Source organism: Spermophilus citellus (genome assembly GCF_964194105.1).
Source record: "Spermophilus citellus genome assembly, chromosome: 11".
Lineage (NCBI taxonomy): Eukaryota > Metazoa > Chordata > Mammalia > Rodentia > Sciuridae > Spermophilus > Spermophilus citellus.
In genome coordinates, this window is record NC_138192.1 from 110,311,750 (window position 1) to 110,330,768 (window position 19,019).

Sequence of the window (19,019 nt, forward strand, 5' to 3'; positions counted from 1 at the left end):
CATCATTTTGAATTTTTATTCCTGGTGTTTCAGGAAAAGACCTCAGAATTATATCCCTGTGCACTCATATTTCCTTCTTCCTGTGGAGATGCCACCTCACTTGTTAATCATGATGAAGGATATGTTTGTATTTTTAGGTTCTTAAAAGACAATGATTTCCAGAAGAACATCTATTCAGATTTGTAACCATTTATAAAGGGTTATAAAAGTTCCTTGAAAAAAAATTTCAGGGATAACAAAAGATTTACTTGGAAGCTTTCAGTGTATCTATAAAAAATAGAGTTATAGTCTGTTATTTCTATATCCTAGAAACAAAATGGCAATTTGGGGAAAAAAAAAAACCAATTTTCTGATTGACTTTATTTTATCCTTTGTCTTAAAATGATCTTTTGAAAAAAAATTTAGGAAGCACTAAGTGGAGGGAAATGAGTGGCCAGAAATGTACAGTGAACACAGGCTCTTTCTCTTCCAGGCACACACCTAGTAATGCTGGGTGAACTCCAGGGTTTCACACAGGTTCACACTCCCCACTGTGCAGGGATAGGGAAGAACTTACATACACTGACAAGTCTAGCTCCTAGACAGGAAGCTGCAGAGAAAGTGAGGAGGAGGAGGGCAGAGGGCCAAGCTTCTGTTGCCATAGCCTCCAAGGGCCCTATTCAGCCCCTCCCCTACTTATCCTACTTATGATCGCTAGCTGACCTCAGTAATTCTGTGAAGAGAAAAACATCACATTCCCAGAGTCAGAAAATCACTAACTACTACCAACAGCCCATTTTGTGAAAGATTCCTAAAAGATGGATGTGGTGTGCTTATGATGGGTGGGGAGTGGGGGCAGAACTGCCCTATAATTTGATCAGTGTATGAAGCATTTAGAGGGAGGGTACAGCTGGAGTCAGAGAGGCCTCAGGCTCCCTCTAGAGGCCAACACCTGTTAAATGTTAAATGAGCTAGCTCAGTGCCTGGCACAGACCTATAATACAATAAATACTAATGCTAATAAGAATGATACAATAATAATTACTAACACTAATAAGAATGATAAATCCTGGGAATATAAAATAAAGCACTAGGGGCTGTGGCTGGGGCTCAGTGGTAGAGTGCCTGCCATGCACGTGTGAGGTACTGAGGTGGATCCTAGTACCACATAAAAACTAAATAAAGTTATTGTGGCCATCTACAATTAAATATACATAAAATAAAATAAAGCCCTGGTCCCCAAGATTATCACAGTCTAATATAGGAGGCATAAAACTAACTATAATATAGTTTTTCATGTATATAATCACATGCATATATTTATGTGTTTATCCTTTTATAAAAAATTTGAAGCAACTTAGAAAATTAATGATAGAATGTATAAATCAGAGTGTCAGAGCAATCTAAAAAATGAGGAAGAAAATAATTGTGTCTGTGAGATTAGCACAGGAAATAAACTGAAATTTTATTAGATATTATGGTTATGAATCATGCATGAATTTGAGCTTTGGGATTATCAAAATAGTGAGCGAAAAATTATCAATTACAAAATTATCATGTCAATAATTACCAGTTATTGGTGAAATGAGATAACCATTTGTTTGGTGAAATAATACTATATTAAAATAACAAAGAACAAGAAATATCTTCTGGTTACTGTTCATTAGGAAGAAAGAGAGTGTTATGATGAATGATGTCCTCAACAACATCCACATGGCTAGATGTTTAGAAAGTTGACATAATGTCACAATTTAGTAGGCAAGAGCAACCTATCTGGAGCCAGGAGAATGTCATTTAAGAACATAATTATTTCATGGCCTGGATCTGTAAGAGGGCAAAAGTTTTCCTGCGCAGGTAAGAGTTAGACTACATGTCTTCTATTAATGCAATATTTCACAATAAGCTTTGATAAAGACAGGCCTGCATGTTCTCTGGCAGAACAGAAATATTATCTGTTGCTAAGGAGGCACAAATCCAAATGTTTTAACCCTTTACCAAGCAAAGGATATAATTAAGGTTTCCTTTCATAAACCAAGCACACAGAAATATGGAGAAGTCAAACTAAATAAAAGTTTAAGAATCATGAGTGATATTTCAAGGCATAAGAATGGATATCACTTAAAGGGAAAATCTGATTTGAAAAATGGAGGGAGAAATGGGATGATACAAGATTCAGGACATATTTGTAGGAAAAATTTGAATTGCACCAAAGAGCTAAGAAATAGTGGGGAACCAACCCATAAGCTGCATTTACAAAATACATGGTTGATTATAGGATTCTCACAGAAAATATGCTTGATTAGATAGAATCTCTTCCCTAGAGGAATTTTTTTGGGGGGTCTCATTTGCCCTACCCAAAGCTGCTAAAGCAGTAGGATAGTGGGATCTGCAATTGTCTTCCTCTCTCTCCTTCCCTCTTTCCCTCTCATCCTATTTCCCTCTCCCTCCAATAGGAAGGTCTCTTGTGTTCTTACTGGGAAAAGATCACAGGAACATTTTTTTTAATCAAGAGATTATTCATGAGGTAATACAGCAAAGACTATATGAAAAGGAAATTTTATTTTATGCTCCATAGCAAATTCATTTTGTTATAACTCCAGGGATTAAGGGAATTCGGGTAGTAACCCATAAAATGACTCAAATTCAGCTCTAAGTGTTGTTCTCAAGCTTAAAGTAGACAGGCTGATCATTTCTCCAGCATTTCTTATTGCTATCTGTAAAATCACAGGGAAAAGAAATAAGTGTGTATTGATATACTCATCTATCACACAATCTGAGAATTCAAGAAAAATATTCATCATGGTTCACTTAGGGAAAATAGAAAAATAAATGGATGTGTTAGCTGTTTAAAATTATTTCTTTAGAACACCTAAATTCACACATGATGTCCAGAAAAATGTGAACATTCTGTTTAGAGAGAAGACATTGGAGATGAGGAGACTGTAACCATTTCCTTTTAATGAAGGATTGCCTTGAAGAAGATAGGTTGATTTTATGCTTCCAGAATTAAACCTAGTAGAAAGAAATTAGAGGAAATGTGGAGACCTAACCATGAGAGCTTCTTACAGTATGGGATGCCAAAGATGAAATAAGTTACCTTGTACAGTAGTAAATTCTTGCCTCCATGGAGCTAGTTTGATTAAGAAGTTGTACAGTGTTCCAGAAATTAGAGAGGCAGTGGCTTGGCTGTGATTCTCCAAGCTGAGAACCTGGAGAACTCTTACACCACACATCCTTTCCAGCATTTATCCTGTCTCTCCTGTCCTTTGGTGGGGTCAACATTTCTCTTTATTAAAATACTATAGTTAAATATGTGGGAAAAGAAAGAGCATCCATATTGATGTTGTACCCGATAGTACTAATAGACCTGTGCAGTGATCACTGGTAACAGTAGTGACAACTAGAATCATGTATCTACTCAAGGAAATACACACCACCTGTGAGGTACTCTTGTCAGAAAATCAAAAAGACTAGACCTAGATTTAACTAGCTATGGAGTTAAATATAGTAGGATAGATTAGATGATACCATAGAGATTCGGTCATCAAAATCCAGACTATTTGTGTAGCTAATTACTCCAAAAATAAATTACAAGGTAGCAAAAAAGAGCGTGGTGCAGTGGCACACCCCTGTAATCCCAGCAACTCAGGAGGCTGAGACAGGAAGATCACTGCAGAAAGAGGCAATGTATACCCATTCATGGAATTATCTTCTGTCTATGTTGTATGGTTTGAGCTTGATTTTTATAAAAGGCTTAGACTTTTAAAAATATACCTAGTACAGTGACTGAGAAGTCTATTATTTATTAAGATCCTAAAAATTCATCTGAAAACCAATTTATTTAGAAAGTGTAATATGTTAAGCCACTGTCATTCATTATATGTATCTTCAGCTTGAATCAAAATATGTCTAGCCAGGCAGATAAAGGAACTTCTGGAAATAGAGTACAGAACAGGGAAATTCTCATGGGAAGAGGAACCTAGAGGTCTGACATCATCCAATACTGCACATGTGAATGGTGTGTTGAGACCAGCCATACACTAAGCCTGTTTAGGACTGACACTGAAAGATGAGGGAGTTTGAGATATAGGAAAATATGAAATAAGCTTTGCTATTTTTTAAAGCAAGTTTGCCTTGGAGAGGCTCTAACGATAATCTCCCTAGATTCATGGAATCTCAGTGTTGGAAGAGAGACCTTAATAGTCACTTAGGCAGTGAGGTTCCACATGTTTGGCCTCTGGCTGACACCTCTTACTTAAAAAATATGATTTAAAAGGAAAACTGAAAAAATATAGTTTCTCAGGCCTCATCCAATATCTAATGAACAAGGATCTCCGAAGAATCCACCAAGAAATCTGTATATTTTTATTTTAAAAAATCTTGAACATTAGAAAGGTTATATAGCAAATTCTCTTGGGTACCTATCACCCAGATTCAATAATGGTCTCCAATCGCTCCCCCTTCCCTTCATCTCAGACTGGTCTGAAGTAAATCACAAGGATCACATCATTTATCCATACATATTTCAATAGGTATTTCTAAGGTTAAAGGACTAAGAGAAAAAAATAACCACAATGCAATATAACATCTAATAAATTAAAAAATAATTACCTTAAAATTATTTGATGGTGAAACAAAATAAGATTTAAAATACTTTCTCCTTCATATAAAATTAAATTAAATTGGCTTTTAAACTATGTATATCATAGATTTTTATTACTTGGACATTGGCAATTCATATCTAGTGTTGAAGATTAATTATTTAACCAAATATGACATTTACCAGAAACCACATTTGCCCACAAAGTCTTGTTGTCCAATTCCCCTGCAGAAAATACTACACTTAGGACACAGACACTTGATCTGGCAACTGAGAACCTGGACCGATCTGGGAAAGCACAACATTCCCTCTGATAGTTCCTGTGTGAAACCAAGCTGGAAAATCTGAGAAGTATAGACAACAGAAACTAAAGCTATTCATAGATTCTAACTGGGCCAACCACCTGCATAACTGGGCAGAGCAGGAGCTTCCAGATACAACACAGAGAGGAGGAGGCTCTAAAGGACAGAAGTGAAAATAGAGCTCAAAGAACTGCTTGGACTGTAACATAAATCAATACCACCTTCTACAGGGTAACTTTGATCTTGACTAGGCTCAGTGAGAAAGTATTGAAACCATGAAGCTTACTTCAATATTCAATGTTATTTTATTATTCATTAAAATGTAGGCTCTCAGGCTGTCAGAGGTAGAACATTTCCCTAGTATGCATGAGGCCTTGGGTTCAATCCTAGCACCACAAAAAAGGCTTTCTTTTATATGCATATAGCATATATGTATATATGAACACACACATATGTATAAAATATGATTCTCTTACTATGCATGTGCAGGTTATTGTCAGGGAGTTGATGTATTGACAGGAGGAAATTAGCATGAGGCTGTGTGAGAAAATTCTTTTTAAAGAATTTTATGCTTACTCTTTTAAAACAATCATTTTAGGTTGGCAGAAATTGCACATTCCCTTCTGAAGTTGGCACCCTATGACACCCAGACGATGGAAAGCCGTGGGCTTCGGCGCTACATCATGGAGATGCTACCCATTACCGACTGGACAGCTGAGGCAGTGAGACCAGCCCTTATCCTCATTCTAAAGAGATTGGATAGAATGTTCAACAAAATTCATAAGATGCCAACTTTGAGGTAAGGGAACTCCACATCAGCTGTCTATACTATAAACCTCAAAGTTAGAATTTGTATTTTTTTAAGATAGTAGGTCAATCTGGAGTAAAATGAACGACTTGAAAGTGTTCTGTTGGTGTATGTGCCTCACTAATCAGGACTGAGTGCCAAAGTAGAAGTATTCTTTTTGAGGAAGTGATATTTTCTTTAAAACATATGTGTTCATTTTTAAAACTCTACCCATTTCTTAGCTATCATCTTCCTTATCTGATGCACATTAGAAATTCAATTAGTATGCTTCTTCCCTTTTGAAATAAGACAGAGTATGCCTTACAAGTAATAACTAAAAAGAGAATAAAAATTAATTTGATGTCCAAAGTACTCTATTTAGTGTAGTTAGTTAACATATTTAGGTACCAACTTAAGAATGTGACAAGTATTGTAATGATCAGCCAAAGAGCACCTAAAAAGCTACAGTGTTGATAATAAATACTAATTCAGTGTAGTTCTACATGAACACCATTACCACTTGGCTTCTGTTAAGTATCCTGAAAAGTATCCAGGGGTACCTTTCCTATTAGTTGGTGCCTCTGTGATATGAAACCAATTTGGCTACTGTAGTCACAGTGCAAAGATAGTTTAATTGATAAATGCTGGTGTTCCCACTAACTTAGAAATTTCAAATTTGGGCTGTTGGGAGTTTCTTCTTTCTTTTAAACTAACCCTAAATTAGTCTACTTCTTGTCCAAGAATTTATAGCACTTATTAACTTTGTCAGAACTTATTCCACGTATTAGCCTGTGACCTTTTATGCTCCCATCAGGAGGCATCGAAGGAAACAACAGCAAATTCAATGATTTCATGCTAATAATTGATGGCTTGTTTTTACACTTTTTATACCATAGTGATGAATGTCTAGATTCAATTTCAAGGTAATTTTTTTTTGGTGGCATGGCAATAAATGCCTATTCTTAAAGCACTACTTCTTTAGTGGTCCCAATGGAGCATCTGTGTCTATTAGCAAACGACTGATAGAAGATTTATAACTGTCTTATGAGTGTATATTAAAATATATTTTTTCTTAAAAATTAGATATCCAAAGATGTTAAATATATCTGTAAACTGGCCCATTTGTCACATAGTGACAAATACCATTATAACATCATATTTCCCAAAAGTAGATATCTGGATTAATGCATAGACTTGGCCAAGTTGCAGGCAATTTTTTGGGAGGCATGATGTATATGAACTTAGCTCGGATTTTATTTATTTAGGTGACACAGTTCAACACAAGAAATATTAACTGAACCTGGCCTGTGGGTTACTTGGGCACTCAGCATTAGGGATGTCAATTATCCTCATTTATGACTATATCTTCATTGTGTCTTTGCAGAGATTCCATTTTGGTAGGAAATATAAGCTTAGAAAGTATTTCCAAGAAAATATATGGAAGTAGTGTTGCTATCAGCAAAGCTCGACCTGTTATTTTGAAGTCAAAGTAAAGAATCTATCATTACTGGAACAATTTACAGACTGGATTGATTTATATTACAGAAAATCCATGGTCATCTAACTGGTTATGTGTACCACCACTCATACTATTATAGAAAAGAGCCAAAAATATCATTTCTTGGGAGGCCAATAAGAACATTTCTAAAATAGGCTGTTTTCTTCTAGCGTGATCTTTTTGACAAGAGTTAAGCCATTTAATTCTAGTTAGGAGAAATCTAGTATAAAGACTGATGAGATTAAGTGTAGTCTGATAAACAGATTTCGGAAATGTTCTGGTGGAAGTGAGTAACCCATGTGATGGGTTTCCTAAGGACCCTCCTCAAAGCCTATAACAGGGATCTTAAAATGCAACCCATTCATCATCTCTGTTTTTTCTTCAATAGATTTTGTCTCATTAGTCGATGGGGCAGGAGTGCCTCTGCTGCATTTTCAGTATCTTCTTTCTCTCCCAGTGTGCTCTGTACTTTTGGAACAACATGGGTAAACTTCATCCCGTGTGAAGCACTTTGTCATCTCAGACACATGTCCTGTATTAGATGGCGTCAGAATCACTGTGTCATTCACTTATTTCAGACTGTCTCCAGAAGGGAGCCATGCCGCTAATGGCTCCTATATTGTATTCCAGGCGACAGGTTGAGTGGGAGCCTGCCAGCAATTTGATTGAAGGGGTTTGTTTGACACTTCAGAGGCAGCCAATCATATCCTTCCTGCCTCACCTTAGGTCACTGATCAATGTCTGTGTCAATCTGGTGAGTAGCCAAGTGGCAATCTTATAAAACTTTGCACAGTTTAACTCTGCTATTGATTTCTCTGAAATGAAGATTTACAGGTCAACCACTTTGTGCCCCACCTACCCATGAAAACTGATGGCTCAGGTGACACTGAAAATAGTGAGGTACATTTCAAGGTAGTACATGGGAAGATACAGGGGCCCATCACTCTGCAGATGGGATTTTGGCGTGCTGCTTCCCATGCACTACTTTGACAATTCACCTCTTAAAGTTGCGCTGAGAGTTGAGGGCTGCCAGTTGGAGAGTGGGGTGGTGGAGACTGCACAATTTGTTAGAGGTTGAGGTAGTCTGGGGTGGGGACCTTAAAATGCCAAAAGGGCTTTTTTTTTTAAAGAACAAAATGACAATATGAGTTGGCCAGTCTAGAATTTATATAAAGAAAAAATATTTTTAATCATTTACGTAATATCTAGAGTCTGGTCCTGACAAGGTTTTGTACAATGTATGGAAACCATGTTAGAGCATTTCATGGAATGGGATCTGCTGCTTAACTAGTTGGGCAATAAATCTGTAGTTGTAATGCCTAGTGCAAATAGAGCTGTTGCCATCATCATTGTTGTCAGTATTTGCTCCATCAAAGAATGTTGATTGCACTCCTTTGAATCCACAAGTGTCCTATCTCCCGATTAGACTAGCTTTTTGGTTCATCTCTCATTATTTACATAGTTAGCTGTAAACAACATTCTACAAAACCTTGGCTGAATCCAGCATAATGATTGACTGACTCCAGACATTACATGCCTTCAGAAAAAGGCAATGAGGAAGAAAAGATGGAAAGTAACATGTCCAACCTTCAATTTATTATTATTATTATTATTATTATTATTATTGAATGAGACTCCTTTACTATGGCTGCATGAAATTGCAATGGTCAAGGCTGGTCATGTGCTCTGTTTGTATTTCAGGTGATGGGAGTGGTAGGACCTTCCAGTGTTGCTGATGGATTACCCCTTCTTCATCTCAGCCCTTATCTCTCACCACCTCTGCCCTTCAGCACAGCTGTTGTCCGGCTTGTAGCATTGCAGATACAGGTGTGACTGCTTACCTGTTTGTCACGCTCATTAAGTTGCTGTTTGAGGCACCGGATCATGGTGTTCTCTTTTTCTTTCTGCAAAGGCTGGGCAAAATCTGTGAAACCAAAGTGTGTACGTCTCCAAACTTTGAAAAATTTGGAGCTTCAGCCCTGAGCGTGGCCCTAAGTTGTACTTCTGTAATTCTTCTTGAGATCTCAAAAATAGCAGAGTCATTTAGTCCTGCCACAACTTCAGAAACCACTTTGGACAGTTAAAATGTATGCAAAATGAAGGCTTTCAGATAATCAGCTCACAATTGTTAATTAAAACAGGCAGTAGTGTTCAAAGTCTGGTTTTAAGGTATTTTCAGAAAGAATTCTTTCAAATTACTAGACTTTGAATATCTTAATTTTCTTTAATGATTGTGGGTTGAATATTGTAGGTGCTTTTTAAAAATTTTCCCCACTTTATAAAATTAAAATAATCATTTCCAAAGCAAAAAGTGCAGAATCCCAATTCCCCTGCCTAATTCTGTCAATCGACTTTAAAGATCAATAAACCAGTGAAAAGCTCTATGATCAATGGAAAGGATGCAAGTGATGTAAATGGATAACTTATTTACCTATTATCTGACCACTAAGTGATGGTCGTCATCCAAAGAATGGGTAGATGATAGCACACTATTAAGAGCTGTGGTTACCATGCTAAAGGGAAGCAATGACATCCCTAATGTGATACATTTTAATAACCCATTTCTAAAGATCATTTATTTCTCTCTGTGTTGCTCATTGCTTTCTGGCTCAGAGAAAGCCTTAGGCAGGGGTCAGAGGATTTTTAATAATTCTCAAATGGAGCAAGTGGCAAGTTCTCATTTTCTTCCTTTTGTCTCTACAATATTTATTGGTGGAAACATGAAGAAAAATTAATGGGGATACAGGGTTATTTCTGTATCTGACCCTAAGTGTCATAACTTTCCATTTAATATTCAAGATGTTGCTGTTTTTTAGGAATATAGCAAATGGTACAGTATCAGTTTTGGTTGAATCTGCTGTGCTGCACAGAAGACAATTGAACTCATAGTTTACAGGAGAAGTCAGCAGGGGGTAACCGTCTCCATCATGCTGTGTGAAAACAAACATAATAAATGAGCATGGTGGTCAATTAATCTTTTTTTCTATTATTGCTGCACAGGCACTAAAAGAAGATTTTCCTTTAAGCCATGTGATCTCCCCATTCACCAATCAAGAGCGAAGGGAAGGGATGCTTTTAAATCTACTCATCCCATTTGTGCTCACAGTAGGATCTGGAAGCAAAGGTCTGATTAATTTAACTAAAGGAAATTTATCGATGTGGTTGTGTTTTCTTATGTATATCAGGCTGTTACTTCTTTTTTCCTTTTCCCATGAAAGCCATCACATGAAGTTGATCTGAAGGGTTTAAATAGGATTACCTTAGGAAATAAGAATTTTTCTTTCTTTTCAGTTTAGCTGCCCTGGAACAAGAGTTTCTCTGCTCTTCTTCTTAGAAGATACGTCCTATTTAAAATCATTTCAGTACAGCAAAAAAACAGGAGTACCTTGTTTCAATTCAGTTATGAAAAATGGTATTAGTTGAAGTAAATTTCAATATGATGAGAATTGACAGGCGAATGGACTTTATAATACTACCACTGGGGTTACAGAAATTCTGCCACTGTATTCGATTTTGATATTTTTTTCATTACTCTTCCTTCTTAGGGGGGGGTTTCTTTTAGGAAACGCTTACCTCAAATGTAAGGTCAGTTCATTATGAGTATTTGTGAAAACAAAGAAGGTTGAAATGGAAAACAGGAGATTTGGCTAAGAACGCAAGCTTTTCTTTGGGTACCAAAACTATGGAGAATACTCAGGTGCCAGGAACTTGGTGTCCGTCCGTGGGAGAAGCTGTACTTCGCAGGAAATACCCAATTTCCAGGGTGTTCTAGTTTGGAATTGGAAAAAGAACTGAATTTTTCTATGTCTAATGTGGAAAGTCTACCTTGTGACTGTTTTCCTTTACGCTTGCTTCCTCTCCCAAACTCTGCCCTTCAGATAGCCCATGGCTGGAGCAGCCTGAGGTGCAGCTGCTGCTGCAGACGGTCATTAATGTGCTTCTGCCACCCCGGATCATCAGCACTTCTAGGAGCAAGAACTTCATGTTGGAGAGCTCCCCTGCCCACTGCTCCACCCCTGGGGATGCAGGAAAGGATCTGCGCAGGGAAGGGCTGGCGGAGTCCACCAGCCAAGCAGCATACCTGGGTGGGTGCTTTGCCCCCACTCTCTCTCCACCTTGCCTCAAAGTATTTAAAGAAGCCACTTAAACAAGAAACATCCTTGCAAATCTTGTTTTCTTCAGTAATCATATGTCAAAACAAAGTATTTTCATATCTACAATGCCTAAATTACTTTGTTGTTTTTATAAGCTGACTGGGACAGACAGCTTATAAAAAGAAAGGTATCTTCAGGAAAGATTCCTTCTTGTTCATTAAGTACAAGATCTCTTGTGAGATTTGATAATCGTTATCAGATCTAGACAGCCTGGTATAAAAGGACACTGGGCTGTATAATTCCTGGGTTGGTCTGTCAGCTATGTGATTGGAGCCCTTGGAATTAGGCAGTCCTTAGCCTGTGCTGTTAGACCTGCTGGACTTTCAGTACTTATGCCCCCTACTAGCAATTTTTTTTTCCTTTTCAATGTCATCTTTAAATTCCCATTGTGATCTTTACCAGCCCACTTATTCTCTCCCCGTAGGCTTCCCAGTTCCCTTCTTGATTCAATTCCAACTTTTCCCTAGACTATCGATGCCTTTAACTTGTTTCTCTTCCATGGAACAATAGAAAATCACTCTTTGGTCCTGAATGACCTCAGGGAAGGGAAAAAACCACTCTTACCGTAGGAGTGAGAATAAGAAGCACTGACATAGGAAATCTCAAAAGGAGAAAGTTGAGAAAATCTTGCCTGACATTTTTCAAATCACCAAATCAGATCTTGTCAGGGAATATCAGACAAATGCGAACACACTGATTAAAAATGGGGCTTTGGAATTTGGAGTGTGTGGGATGTTTGACGGCATTAAAAAAGGATGTGATGAAAAAAGAGAAGGGGAAAAATATGCACGTGCACAGGACCTATCCATACAGATGCTCAGTTATGCCAGGCATGAAAACAAGTCAGGTTTAAATAAGGTCCAAACTCTGGCATAGAGCCCTAAATGAAGTTGGGGAGCACACAGAGTCTAATGGAGAAATGGCTTACTATGTAAGCCAAGAATATGATAAAAACACTTGATGAGTAAGTATTTTTCAGTCCTCCCCACTTTCTGCCTTTTTAATGAAGGGTTTTGATTTGTTTTTACTTTGTTTATTTGGTCAGACTACTGCATCTCTATTTTAATTTTTTTATGTTTATTTTGAAAACTTATTAATCATCAACCAGTGTTTTCGGTGCTTTATAATATTCACAGTGAAATCTCACATGCCTACCACAATTCTCAGAAGTTAATGTTATTCTTATTTTAGGAGTGAAGAAACTGAGACCCAGAAAGTTTAAGTAACTTGCCTAAAGACACAAAGTCAAGCTAGTTTTCAAATCCAAGTCATCTAGCATCTGTGTTCTTGAGCCCCTTTTATACAACTTGTGTATTGTGTTATTCTGATGAAGGTGGAAAGCAGAAGGGCAGAAAATCAACATTGGCCAGCACAAAATGGAATAGAAATGTCATTAGAACCAGGGATTCACAAGTGTGTGGACTACTTTGTATTTTCCAAAATAGGAGTTCAATGCATTTAACAAAGATATTTGTATTCTAATTAGCATCAAAACATTTGTTTTATACAGTTTTTCACCTTGATGTCAGGAACACTCACTCAGGAATGCATTTTGAGTCTTTGGAAATGATTGAATTTTAGAAATTCAGGAACATTCCTGACGCATCCAGGGTAGAGGCTCAGGGTAGGGTTCCTTCAAGCAGCAGCCCTCAGCCTCACTTTTCTCTTTTCCTGGTGTAAAGCTCTGAAGGTGATTCTCGTCTGCTTTGAGAGGCAGCTGGGAAGCCAGTGGTACTGGTTGAGCCTGCAGGTGAAGGAGATGGCTCTGCGGAAGGTGGGCGGCCTGGCCCTGTGGGACTTCCTCGACTTCATTGTGCGGACCCGGATACCCATTTTCGTGCTCTTGCGCCCTTTCATCCAGTGCAAGGTGTGGTGTGTGCTTCTCCTGGAGTGACAAGCTCTGTGAATGTGCTGCTCTTCAGGAAGTCAGGATTGTGGCAGGAGTGCATATGGGATGTATGTACTGTAGCCAGCTAGCAGGGCTCGTTGATACCATGTTTGATGAGGAAACAGCCCCAAAATGTATCCAGATGGTAAAATCTCACTTTATAAGTACCTTCACAATTATCAGAAACTATAAAACTTAACCTTTTCCCCATTTATTAGCCCCCTCCCCTTAAAAAAAAAAAGAATGGGTCTAATGGAATCCTCTGGAGAATGTTGTTCTATTGTCTGTGGCATGACTGAGATAATTATTTTAAACATATGAAAAAAGATGGGATATTTAAGGCATGCTTTTCCTCCAAGGTATTTAGTACACATCTACACATCTACTCTTGTCCTTTTCCTATTTCTGTTTCTTGAAGGCAGAGAAGCAGAGAATCAAAGCAATGTAGGCACTTCCTGTATAGAGTAAGCACTTCCTCTGTGAAGTACTGTTCTAAGGACTTCATATGCACTATCTTTTTTATTCCTCTCAACTAAACTTTGCAGTAGGTATAGTAATTAGCTTAATTTTCAGATGGGGAAATTAATGCCCTGAGAACTCAATGCCTTCCTTTTAGCTTCTGGCCCAACCAGCAGAGAATCATGAAGAACTTTCTGCTCGGCAACACATTGCTGACCAGCTGGAGCGGCGCTTCATACCACGCCCTTTGTGCAAGAGTTCACTCATTGCTGAGTTCAATAGTGAACTAAAAATTCTAAAAGAAGCGGTTCACAGTGGTTCAGGTACGTATGCGTGGAGATAATTTGAATTTGTTGTAAAAATAGAGCTGACAGGGCTGGGGATGTGGCTCAAGCGGTAGCGCGCTCGCCTGGCATGCGTGCGGCCCGGGTTCGATCCTCAGCACCACATACCAACAAAGATGTTGTGTCCGCCGAGAACTAAAAAATAAATATTAAAAATTCTCTCTCTCTCTCTCTCTCTCTCTCTCTCTCTCTCTCTCTCCTCTCTCCTCTCTCCTCTCTCCTCTCTCATTCTCTCTCTAAAAAAAAAAAAAAAAAAAATAGAGCTGACGACCTACAAATAGTCCCTCTGCCCTGGACACTCCTCTTTTTGGGAACCATGTCTAAGCTACCTGTCATGATGTAACAGTAGATTTGACCAGATGATCATCATGAACAGGAAAACAGAAATCAAAGGGATACCAAAGGAGTAGTTTTATTCTTTTCTAAATATTTTTTAAATCTTCATTTTGGTAGTTTAGCTCTTTCTTGAATATTTAATTAGTGGGAACCCTGTTTGAATTCTTTTGTTTCCTTTTTGAAAGGGGGAACTTACATTTGTTGAGCAGGTAGATTGTTTCACAGATATTATTTCCTTTAATTCACACAAATACATGCAAGGTGCATTTGAATAAGGAGAATTTGAGATTCAATAGAGATTAAACAACTTATATGCAGAGAAAGTGGTAATTTGGAGGGGATTTTAAATCAGAAAAGCCTTTAACTTTTCCAAATGAAATTGGGGAGAGGTAAATTAGAGTTGGCAGGCTAAGAGGCATTTACACTGTTCAAAAGATTTTCTTTGACTTTGTTTTCTTTACTTTTTACTATTATATAAATAGCAGATTAATGTGGAAGGAAAAAAACCTCTGCCATTAGAGGGCAATTGTTATCCATAAGTAAAATATTATGTGTTGGGCTTGGGTTTTTTGTTTCTTTCTAAAGCTTTTGTTGTTTGCAGATAATATGTTAAAGACAAAAATTTTGAGAAGCAAACTCATTGAAACTTTCACATTGCCATTCAAATATTCTGCTTAAACTGATAAAGAATCTGATCTAAATCTGATAGAACTGAGAGATACTTTATGTATAATAAGTTCCAGGAAAGGAGAATGAGAATGAAGTTTTGATACATATTCTGATTTTTGTTTGTGTGTGTGTGTGTGTTTGTGGAATATGTGGTACTAGGGCTTAAACCCGGGAGTATTCTACCTATGAGCTACATCTGTAGCCCTTTTTATTTTTTTTTGAAACTGAATCTCACTGAGATGCCCCGGGGGGCCTCAAGCTTGCAGTCAATCTGCCTTGGCCTCCTGAGTAGCTGGAACTATGGGCATATGGCACTGCACTCAATTATGTGTACTGATTTGGATTATGGGGTTCATTTATTTATGATTTATTTTTATTTCCATATGCTGTGTCAGAGAAGGTATATATGTATATGTCTCAGTAAAAATTGGCAAGTTGGAGGTAGCAATTCAGGTCAAAATTAATTTGTGTCCTACCAGCCTTGTAAAATAAAACAGAAAAGCAACAAAAGGGGGAACGATGTCATAAACACTTTACATTGTTAGGGATGTACATGTTCTCACCAACAAACTATCAGATTGTAAGTGCATCAGTGGCCAATATTGATTTTTCTGTGTTTTTTTTTTTTTTTGTTTTTGTTAACAATTCCATTTGCTACTTTGTCCTAAGGATTGTCTGAGACATACTGTTTAACTAAAAAGATACTGTTGGTCAGGGAGAACTTTGAAGCAAACATTTCCTTTCTTTCCAGAGCCTCACATGAATTTCCCTTGGTCTCTCTATTCTCCAGCCTACCAAGGGAAGACATCCATCAGTACTGTGGGCACCTCCACCTCTGCTTACCGCCTGAGCCTGGCCACCATGTCCCGCTCTAACACGGGCACGGGCACTGTCTGGGAGCAGGACAGCGAGCCATCCCAGCAGGCTTCCCAGGATACCCTGAGTAGGACTGACGAGGAGGATGAAGAAAGTAGGTCACTCCAAAGAATCTGGGCAGGAGATAGCTTGGTCATGTCAGTGAGGGCTTGGAAAGAAGTTCTACCTTTCACCATCTTGAGTTCTGATCCCATCAGTCATGCTCACAAAAAAAAAGATTCAAAATGGAATTGTGACAGATTCTTTGACTCCTGCTCTTCTATAAATTCCTTGATAGCCTCTGTCATTTGGAAAGAATTCAGGCAAAAAGTAAATCTTTAGAAGACCCCTTAATTTTTTTTTCAGATTACATATATCAGCCTTTTCTACTAACTCATTTAAATTGTGGAAATGTGACGTTTCTTTTTCTCCTGGACATTTTGCTTAGAGGGCTAACCAGCACTTTCATGACCCCACTCAGCAAGGAAAGTGGGCAGAGTGTTAGAATTCATAAGAAACCAACTGGTTATGCCAGTCAAAATAAAACTGGCAGCTGTCTTTAGGGAGGATTACCCAAATTTGAGTTCAAAGAATAACTAGTCCAGTGATGAGGTCAGTCCAGGAGCTTCTAATGAATGTTATGCTGAAGATGCAGTGTTATGAAATGAGAGGAATCTGCTCAAGAAACACTTCATATATATCCTGAAGAGGAGTAGGTTTAAGAAGTAAAAGTAAGATTTAGAGGTTCCATTATAAGCCACTGTCATTTAAATGGCCTTGGTTATTTTCCACTTGTGTTTTGAGACACCTTGATATAATACTAAATGCACAATTGTGCTTTCAGTGCCTTAAGATTGAGAATAAAATCTAGATCCTCACTCCTAGGCTCTTCATACCAAACAACAAAAAAGCCCGTCTCTGAACTAAATAAATAGAGGAATTGGGAGTTGAGGCTAGAATTTTAATTAACTAAGATGAATGAGTGTTTCAGTGTCTCACTATAGTTGGGTACGTAGAACAGGAAAAAAAAGAAATGCCTCATCAAAACACTTATCAGTAATATTTCTGGATTAGTCAGATAAAATATTAGTCGGAAAAAGGGATGATCATATTGTCTGCATCCAACCTGTACAGTTAATGTGTCTAACTTACCCTGGTGACTGCTTATGGAAATTCACCTCAAATTCTGCTTAAAGAAAATTGAAAATTGAAAATTATTGACCAATAAACAAAATGAGTGCCAGGCACATTGGTACATGCCTGTAATCCTAGTGACTGTGGAGGCCAAGGCAGGAGGATCGCAAGTTCAAGGACAGTCTCAGCAACTTAGTGAAACCATGTCTCCAAATAAAAAATACAAAGGGATGTGGATGCAGCTCAGTGGCAAAGTACCTCTGTATCTAATCCCAATACGAGAGAGAGAGAGAGAGAGACGAGAAGAAAGACAAGGATCAGCAGTTCAAAATAAACATTAAGTCTTGGTAATAGTTGAGAACTTAAAGTAAAATCCATTTTGTCTTTAATGTTTGAATTAGTCATGTTTTTTTTTCATGATAGGAAATGATACTACCTTTCTTTTTTGGAATTAAATCTACTTTGCAGGCAACCTTGTGAATAAGCAGATGACTAGCCAGTGGGAAGGAGCCACAGATAAAAAGTAGAGAAGATGCCATACTCAAAGGTGGCTAAGGTCTTAGGAATATCATTGGTTGAGAGCTTGTAGTTTTTTGCTAATATCTCTGTTCTCAGACATCATAGTCATCCTGATGAAAGCAGGTTGCTAACAGATGGTGAAGTGTGGTTGTGATGTGGGTATATGTTAATTAATATGGTAGAGGGGTATGAGAGCCAGATATTTACCTGTTAAAAATTAAACTATTTTTTCCAATCATTGAACCTGTACTTAACACTTATCAGACATAATACAAGGAAGAATGAGAAAGACATGTTCTCTGCTCTCTAAGATGTCAGATGTAGTCCTACAGAGGAAATGATAGGCATTCACAACATAGAACGGTTAACAAAAGGCTTAGTGGAAGGCCAAATGTGATTAATCACCAAACAAATATGGGGAAGTAAGTGTTAAGTGATATGAGTTCAAATAAGGGGTAGACAGTGGAATCTAGAAGCAGCCTTTGTAGAAATAGCTCAAGGTATTCTATCATGTTTTGTATAGCTTTGTCTATGAACACATATAAAAAGGAAATGCCATTCTATAATAAGAATCAATTTCAAGTCAGTCATTACACAACAAATTAAAACTTCTAGCACTTTTCATATTCAATTTTTTTTTCAAAATAAGTTCAGTTAGAAATATTATCATGTAGGGCTGGGATTGTGGCTCAGTGGTAGAGCTCTTGCTTAGCATGTATGAGGCACTGGGTTCCATCCTCAGCACTACATAAAATAAATAAATAAATATGATGAAGGTATTGTGTCCATCTACAACTAAAAAATACATTTTAAAAAATAAATATTACTATGGATTATTTTAAATAGATGGTATTGAATAATCTTACATAGTAGATATATTCACCCAAACATAATATGCTTATTGAAGAATATTTAGTGTTCAGCAATAAACATTAACTCACTTAGAAAAGTCAGCTTGTCACAAATACTGTGCTAAAGTTAATTTGGATTTGAATATATTAGTTTCTGCTTTTATAGAGAAAACAAGATTACATATGTAAATTTTAAAATTTTGGTTAAAATAAGAACTTATTTCTGAACTTTAAAGTTTCTCAAATATTTTTCCCAAAAATATCTGAAATAGTCTTTCTCAAAACAAGAGAGAAATCATATAATGTACTGAAAGTAGTTTTTAAAAGGCAAAGTAATATACTTACTCATTCAATAACAAACTCCCTATTAAACTATTCCTGGAATGTCTTAAAAATTTATATAGTTCTAGCTTTCAGATCTTTAATTTGCAAGTGCCTGTCAACTTTTCAGAAATAATATACTTGTAAAACAAACAAGAAGTTTACATTTATTTTATGAAAACTGTTCTAGTTGGGAGGGAGGGAGATATGTGGACCTGAAGAGCTGTCATAGGGCCCTGGGGTCTTAGTTTTTCATCCTTATAAAGAAATCAATGATAATTTAGTTTTAGTGACAGCCCTAGGATTATGCTCAAGCCACAGAT

The 19,019-nt window shown here is 37.3% G+C and overlaps 1 protein-coding gene across 3 annotated transcripts in view; it reads left to right on the forward strand.

Moving 5' to 3' along the window:
- Nucleotides 1-19,019, forward strand: part of UNC80 (unc-80 homolog, NALCN channel complex subunit) — a gene marked incomplete at its 5' end in the record, with an annotated part of 198,761 nt that overhangs the window by 162,923 nt on the left and 16,819 nt on the right. For all 3 annotated transcript variants that reach the window (XM_081262112.1, XM_081262114.1, XM_081262113.1), the window contains 8 exons: nucleotides 5,480-5,680; nucleotides 7,797-7,920; nucleotides 8,868-8,993; nucleotides 10,167-10,290; nucleotides 11,045-11,251; nucleotides 13,003-13,187; nucleotides 13,825-13,990; nucleotides 15,807-15,986. In XM_081262112.1, coding sequence (XP_081118238.1) covers nucleotides 5,480-5,680; nucleotides 7,797-7,920; nucleotides 8,868-8,993; nucleotides 10,167-10,290; nucleotides 11,045-11,251; nucleotides 13,003-13,187; nucleotides 13,825-13,990; nucleotides 15,807-15,986 — 1,313 coding nt within the window. The remainder of the gene's footprint in view (nucleotides 1-5,479; nucleotides 5,681-7,796; nucleotides 7,921-8,867; nucleotides 8,994-10,166; nucleotides 10,291-11,044; nucleotides 11,252-13,002; nucleotides 13,188-13,824; nucleotides 13,991-15,806; nucleotides 15,987-19,019) is intronic.